This window comes from Pezoporus flaviventris, unplaced genomic scaffold (assembly GCF_033815535.1).
Source record: "Pezoporus flaviventris isolate CSIRO_AGI_PZ_B2104156 unplaced genomic scaffold, CSIRO_AGI_Pfla_v1 ptg000083l, whole genome shotgun sequence".
Classification (NCBI taxonomy): domain Eukaryota; kingdom Metazoa; phylum Chordata; class Aves; order Psittaciformes; family Psittacidae; genus Pezoporus; species Pezoporus flaviventris.
The window spans coordinates 4,332,261-4,339,994 of NW_026892631.1; the positions used below are offsets into that span (position 1 = coordinate 4,332,261).

The window sequence follows — 7,734 nt, forward strand, 5'->3', positions numbered from 1 at the left end:
TGGTGGTGGCGGTGGCGGTGGGAGCAAGGCCTGCGCGCCCCCGGCCCGTGTCAGGAGGGAATCCCCCCTCTCTCTCGCCGCGGCGTGTCTTTTGTGTTTGTACACACGGCGCCGCGGGAGGAGGCGTGGCCGCGCGCGGGGCGGGGCCGCGCCTTCCCTCCATTGTGCCCCATTGGCTGGCGGGCGGCCGGGGGGGCGTGGCCCGCGGTGGTACCGCCCCTCCCGAGTCAGCCATCTTTCAATTGTGCTCCGAGCCGCCGACAGCGCCAGCAGCAGCAGCAGCAGCGCCGGCTCCTCCTAGCGCCCGCCCGCCGCCCGCCCACCGCCCTCCTCCCGTCTCTCCTCTCGCTCTCCCTCCCGCACGGCAGCCGCGCTCGCCCAGCGGACGGGGTAAGTCTGGCGCCGCGCCCGCCGCCCCCCGCGCCCCGCCGCCCCCCGGGGGCACCCCGCCGCCCTCCTCAGGGCCTCCCCGCAAAACTTTTGGGGTGCTGGGGACGCGGCGGCAGCTCCCGTCCCTTTCCCCTGCGCCGCTTTCCCGGAGCGGCTCCCTCCGCCGGCACCCCCCGGCCCCGCTTCACGTCGCCGTTGCCCCCCTGTGCCCCCCTCGCCCCGGCTCCAAACCCCCCCTGGCAGACTCCCGGACCCCTTAGCTGTCCCCTCGGCCCCGCATCCCCCGGATCCGGGCCCGGGAGCGGGCGCGGAGCGGAGCCGCTCGCCAGCCCCGGTAACTCTCCTGCTTGCCTTCCCCTGCTCCCCACAGTTGTTGCTCGGCTTCACCATCTTGTCTCTTTTCTCTGGTCACCGACCATATTTTTTTTCCTATTGCATAAAAAACAATAAAAAGGGAAAGAAATTCGCTGAAGAAACGACCCAAACCTAACGCAATTTTTCGGTTTTTGAGTGCAAACTTTTCCGTTGCCTCCCCCTTCATCTGCACCCACCCGGTTCGGAGTTCCAGCGATTTTTTGGGGCGTTATTTTTCGCAATTTATTTTTCCCTTCCTTTGCAAAAGGACTAGGGCTGCATTTCGTGATTGTTTCCATTTTGTTCTGGGGCTGGGAGATGAGTTTGCCTGTGAGAGGCGCTTGGGAGCGAGGCAGCTTTGGGGAAGCAGTTACACAGAGAGAGGCGGACGGCACCCGAAAAACACCACCTCCCCCCCAAATTACATATATATATTTAAAAGAAAGTTTGTTGCTTTATTGCACTTTTCCGGACCTTTTCCGACCGGTAACGCCGGTTTCCCCGCGGCTGCCGCCGGCCCGGGCAGCGCTGCCGGGAGACCCGGGCTCCCCGGCGGGCCGGTGGGGGCCTCTCCGGCGGCGGTTGTGGGCCCGGTTGGAAGCGGCGGGTGGGTGCCAGCCCCCCGGGGCTCGCCGGGCGGTATTGCCGATCTCTTGGCAGGTGACGGGCGGCCTGTTGGGGGGGAAGGCGGCAGCCGCTGCTGCGCGCCTGCTGCCGGGCGGGTGGCTCCGCTTCGGCCGCTGACTCCTCGCTAGCGATTTAGTGGGCAAAAACCCCGTTTTATTTCTCATATTCTGCGAGGGGCGGATGTTTAATTTTTACGGATATGTATATTTTGATTTAATATTTCTTCCGTTGGCGTTCGGTCCGTTGTGCGGCCGCGGGCTCCAAGGCTAACGGCTCGCTCCCGCGGACAGGGGCGCGGGGCTGCGCTCCCTCCCGCGGGGGGCAGGTGCCGGCGGGGCGTGCGCTGAGCAGGGGGGACCCCACCGCTGTTACCCAGCACCCCCCCACCCCGCACCCCTTTCTCTCTCTCTCTTTACCCCTTACCCCGTGCCTCCCCCCCATCGTTGTGCAGGTGTAAGGCAGCGTCGTCGGCAGGAGCATGGCCCGTACCAAGCAGACCGCCCGCAAGTCCACCGGCGGCAAGGCGCCCCGCAAGCAGCTCGCCACCAAAGCCGCCCGCAAGAGCGCGCCCTCCACTGGCGGGGTGAAGAAACCGCACCGTTACCGGTACGAGCGCCGCGCAGAGGCCGCGCAGGGACCCATCGGGAGTTCCCCCCCCCCCCAAACCATTATCTCTCCCCGCGGTGCCGGGAGGGGCTGGGAACCGGGAGAGGTTGAGGGGTTTCCACCGCACCCGCCCGCCTTCTTCGCGCCGGTGTATAACATCAGCGCGTTTCGGTATCGGTGCCTAAAAAAATCAACACCCCCCACCCCACCGCCCCCCCGGTGAACGCGGCTCTCCCGGTTGTGTTTTATTGTTATTTTTATTATTTTAATGGTTTTATTTAATTTTAATTATTTTTTAAATTTATTTGTACTTGTGGGTATTTCAGTGCTACGGGAGGGCTGTGGCGCCGCGAAGTTTATTGTTACCTTCCTATCTGAATTTATTTGAAGGGGTTTGATCCGTCCCCGGTGCCTTTTGGGCGCCGCTGGACACGGGAGCCGGAGGGGGGGGGGTGGGGGTGGGGGGGGGTGGTGGAGGGAGTTGAAGGTGGGGGTATCTGCCGCGAGAGGGCGCGATGAGTCCATGGATGCTCGGGGCCCGGTTGTCCCGTGTACCTGGGTAGAGGGGGCAGCGGGTCTTTCTGACAGCCCTCCGATAACGAAGTTTTCCAGCCCGTGCTTGCTGCAGAACGGTAAGAGTCGTGCTCCAGCCCGGAGGGTGGTCCTGGGCTATATAGATGTACGTATTCCCCGTGGAATAAAACAGATTGGGAAAGAGAAGCTGGTTTGAAATCTTGATCTAAGAGGGTGTTGCTGTAGGCGTGAGGCAGAATTAAACGACTGGGAGAAAGGTAATAATGCCAGAGTAGGAAAATACAAATTTTCTGCAGAAATAAACATGATGTTAATTTCGGGGATGGACTTTGTGTCTGCAAAAGTATGTTGTTATCTGAAGTTGTTGTTCTGACACCAAAACTAACAGAAGGAAACATGCTAAATACCTTGTACAGATGATACAGAATATAAATTCATTGTATATATATATTTATATACACGTGTATATTTCTCTATGTGTGTGAATATATATATATATATATATATAATATATATAGGACAAGACAGGATGAGGTGGCAGCCTCAAGCTGCCCCAGGGGAGGTTTACATTGGATATTAGGAACAATTTCTTCTCCAAAAGGGCAGTCAGGCACTGGAACAGGCTGCCCAGGGCAGTGGTGGTATCACCATCCCTGGAAATGTTCACAAACTGTGTAGATGAGACCCTCAGTGACATGGTTTAGTGGTGGCCTTGACAGTGCTGGGGGAATGGTTGGACTCTATGATCTTAAAGGTCTTTACCAACCTAGTTGATTCTGTTGTATGTAAATAGAATATATATATATATGCACACATCTATAAATAGAATATATATTTAAATAGAATATAAAAATACATATACACAGAATGTCAGTTCTGTGAATGTTGACAGGAATAGGAAGAAACCAGTGGCCCCCTCACTGAGGCTTGTTGTCAGGCAGGTGGCTGGTAGGGTTGTGGGGGTACCTGGGCTATACCTGAACCAGCGATCTCCCAGCCAGGTTGTGGTTTACCATCTCCAGACTCAGTCGTGTTGATGCCATATTGGTGCCAGCTGGCTTCCCTCTTGGGGAAGTCAGGACCTTGCGGGCCTGCTGGCAGGATCCACAGTGGAGCTGGTGTGGATCCATCTTATGGATGCATGGTGGGGAGAATGGTGACCCTTTACTAGTGGAACTGGTTTTGTGTTGTAAACACCGGGGCTCTTACAGTGCGAAGAGCATGTACGATGTTTAGTTCAGTGTTTTTAAGGAGATGTGGAATGTGTCTTGGGCGCTAACTGCTTTTCATGCTTTGATTTCTGAAGGCCGGGTACCGTGGCTCTGCGTGAGATCAGGCGTTACCAAAAGTCTACCGAACTCTTGATCCGCAAACTTCCCTTCCAACGTCTGGTGCGTGAAATTGCTCAGGACTTCAAAACAGATCTGCGCTTCCAGAGCGCTGCCATCGGTGCTTTGCAGGTGAGTGACCCCGCGGGGCAGCATCGGGAACGGGCTTCTCACTGCGGGACCCCCCCCCAAACCTGGGCACTGCAGGTACAGGAGGGCTCCGCCCCCCCTGCTCCCATTGGACGGCCTGTTTCTAGGGTTAGCCCCAGCTCCTCCTGATTGGTGGGCTGCCGCGGTGGGCGTGGCCTCACTGGAGAGGCGGGGCTGATATGGTGGGGATGCCCCCATTCATCCTTCCCTCTCTCAGAGTGGACCTGGTGATGCCCTATAGATACCATAGGTTAAAATAATGCAGTGATGGGTCAGCAGCTCCTCACAAAGGCTGTAAATGTGGTTGGTTTTGGTTTGTTTCAGATTTTCTGGGGATGGGGAGTGTTTGGGGTTTTTTGGTGGTTGCTGTTTTTTTTTTGTGGTTTTGGAGGGGTTTCTTTTTTGGGGGTGGGATGTGTTTTTTGTGGTTACTTTTTTTTTGTTTGGGTTTTTGGGGGGTCTTGGGGTATTTTGGTGGTGTTTTTTTTCTTTAGGGGGGTGATGGCATTTATTTTTGGGTCATTTGGGATTGATGTTGTTTTTTTAATAGCCCCCACCCCTCAAGTAGTCACACTTGCCAGAACAGCGCATCACGTTAAGACACTTTAGATAAATCCGTTTCCTCTCTCCTTGAGCTTTGTTAGAGGCTTTGCCTTCAAAAGCTAGGCAGCCTTAGAGGAAAGCACCCTGTAAAGCTTGTTCTGCTGTGTCCAAATGAAGGTCTTGATGTCCTCAAATGCTCTTTGAAGAAAAACAGCTGGATAAGCCCCATCTAAATGCAGTGTCCTGGTTTTGGCTGGGATAGAGTTAATTTTCTTTCTAGTAGCTGGTACAGTGCTGTGGTTTGGCTTTAGTCTGAGTACAGGGTAGCACAAGGATGTTAGGGAAATAAGCGCTTTTGTATATGTAGTTAATGCTAAATGCTTTTTGAAAACGTGTCTTGGCTAAATAACTTATTTAGAGTATATTCAGGGTGAAATACCAATTGTTCTTTCTAGCCCAGATTCCTGCATCTAAGTGATGTTATCTCCAAGATTGTTATCATAAGAGCATTTCCCTCTCGTGATAGACAATTCTAATTAAAGATGTGTCTTTACTGTTCTTACAGCTATTGAAAGATTGTTCCAGAACCTATCTGTAGTTATAGAATATCTATAACTAGAGGCAGGGAACATGATCCTTTTCTGATAGAGGACTTCCACGCCAGGATGTGCCATGAAGTCCTATAAACTTGAGCACATACTTAACTTCAGAAGGTGTTTTTGCTTTTAGTTCTGCCTTCACTGCTGGGAGTGAATGTGGTGGCTTTTAAATCCTGAGGTTTACTTATGTGTCCTTTTTATCAGGAGCTGATATTGGGTCAGTAGTTCATACATTTTCAGAAGGCTGGTTTGAATGTTCCTGGGTTTGCATTAAGGACTTGTTGGTATAGAACGTGTTCGCATACTATTCCTGGTGCTTTCTGCTTGGATATTTGAAAAGGGGGGGGGGGGGAAAAGCTTAACACCTTCAGTACCATGTTGTTCATGCCAACATGGCTTATTTAATGAAGTGTCCTAACTTCCCATGTGGTGATTTAGTGAAACTGTGTTGGGTACCATATCCTGCTGTATGTGGAATGCCTTACTAACACCACAGCCCTCATCTGCTATAGTAAATATTTTTTTCTTCACATTATATAATATGTTTTTTAAACATGAACTTTGAACCTTTCATGTTGATTTTTTTGCAGTTCTTGGTGATGAAATGGTTCATATAATGTGTTCTCTTGCATGTATTCTAGAAAGCAGGAACTCAACCTCCTTTCTGTAAGCAAGCTCAGTCATTCCTGCCTTCTCACCCCAGCTGTGTGCTGCTCTGACGCTGGCATGCCAAGATGATTCCTAGGAGATTGTTAGGTGTTAGAATTCTATGTTGACCCAAAAATGTGTAAACTGTTACCATTGTTGTGCTGGGCTTAATAGCAGCTAACTCGCCATGAGCCAGAAGAAAATCGTGTCCAACTGAGCATCTCTTCAATCCAGAATCCTGTCTGTAGTTGTTCAGTAACAGGGTAAAACCACTGTGGTCATTGTTGGGGTGTTCCGAGGGTAGGGCTTTGTGCTGACCCCATGATTCCGACAGAATTGAGGTGAGAACCATCTGTGGTAGTGGGGGCCTGTGCTGTGTCCCACACGTAGACACGAGATGCTTAGGCAGGCAGAAAGTACAGGTGTAGAGCAATTGTCTAATGGTAATTCTCCCATTGTTGCCTTGGTTTTGGTGATTGAAGGAGTTTCTGACCTAAAGGAGTTGTTCTCTTATTTCTGTGAATTCTGACTACGTTTCTGCTAGTTTTTGACTTTTAAGTCACCTCTTCAGTATCCTGTGGCAAGGAGCTCTGTGCCCAGACTGTGTTGTGAAGGGATCCTGCTGTTCTTTTTCCTTAGCATCTGCCAGTTTTACCTGATGCTCCATAGCTTTTACTCTGGAAGAGGCAGCAGACAAGTCACTCAAATAGTGTAACCCAGCCTTAAAAAAGGAGAAATTCCTAAACTAGCCTTTTAATAAGTTAACCCTTTATCTTGGGAGAGTCCTGTCAGAATATTGAGTTCTGGAGGATGTCTTCACCAAATGGCAGTAGTAGACAACTTTGACATAGAATGTTGGTGGTTTATAAGAAAATAAGAGTTGTTAATGTTTTGAGACTCTAGAACCTCTGATGTTTCTGAGTGATAAAGGTGGAAGCCTAAACTTTATGCCACGTTTCACTGTACTTTGCATAGCTTCTTTTTCCTTGTGTTCAGAGAGTGACAGTGTTCTTAACTCTTTTCTTCCACACTAGGAGGCAAGTGAAGCCTACTTGGTTGGCCTGTTTGAAGATACCAACCTGTGTGCTATCCATGCCAAACGTGTCACAATCATGCCAAAAGATATCCAGCTAGCACGCCGCATACGTGGGGAGCGTGCCTAAACTTCACCACGATGGGTTTGTCATTCTCGAAGCAAAATCTTCTTCCTGTTATTGGTAGTAATGAACGTTAGATATTTTTTCCATGGGGTTAAAAGGTACCTAAGTATATGGTTGCAAATGGAAAAATAGGGGACAGAATTGGGTATTGGCAAGTTTCTTTCCATTTTCATTTGTGTGTGGATTTTTAATATAAACGAGGGGACGTAAAACATCAATGTGGTCAAAAAAAAAAAAGAAATGTTTGGGTGAACAAGTTTCAGCAATTCAACTTTATAAAAAAAAAAAGAAATAATTATAAATAAACCTGTCAAATTTTTCTGGACAATGCCAGCATTTGGATTTTTTTAAACAAGTAAATTTCTTACCAATGGCAACTAAATGGTGTTTGTAGCATTTTTATCATACAGTAGATTCCATCCATTCACTATACTTTTCTAACTGAGTTGTCCTACATGCAAGTACATGTTTTTAATGTTGTCTGTCTTCTGTGCTGTTCCTGTAAGTTTGCTATTAAAATACATTAAATGATGCCTGCTTTTAGTCTTGATTTTTAAATACTACATGTGGGTTATATTTGATTTAAAAATAATCCACCTTCCCTTCTGCTTTTTTTCCTCTTCAATATGTGGCCTAAATACTTGGAGCAGATCTAGGAAACACTGGGGATACTGCCTTGGCTGAAGTAGTCTATAGGTGAGGGATTCTTTCTCTTAACAGTGTAAAGTTTGCTCATTGTGAAAGCAAGTTTGGTAAGTATAATACTGGATAGAGTCTGGAGCTGGACTGAGCTCT

The 7,734-nt window shown here is 49.7% G+C and overlaps 1 protein-coding gene across 1 annotated transcript; it reads left to right on the top strand.

Moving 5' to 3' along the window:
• The first annotated feature begins 238 nt into the window (after positions 1–238).
• Positions 239–7,470, top strand: LOC133280652 (histone H3.3A). Its single transcript, XM_061475563.1, has 4 exons — positions 239–390; positions 1,823–1,977; positions 3,818–3,971; positions 6,814–7,470. The coding sequence occupies exons 2-4, from the start codon at positions 1,850–1,852 to the stop codon at positions 6,940–6,942; spliced, it is 411 nt and encodes a 136-aa protein (XP_061331547.1). The 5' UTR covers positions 239–390; positions 1,823–1,849; the 3' UTR covers positions 6,943–7,470.
• Positions 7,471–7,734: the final 264 nt, after the last annotated feature.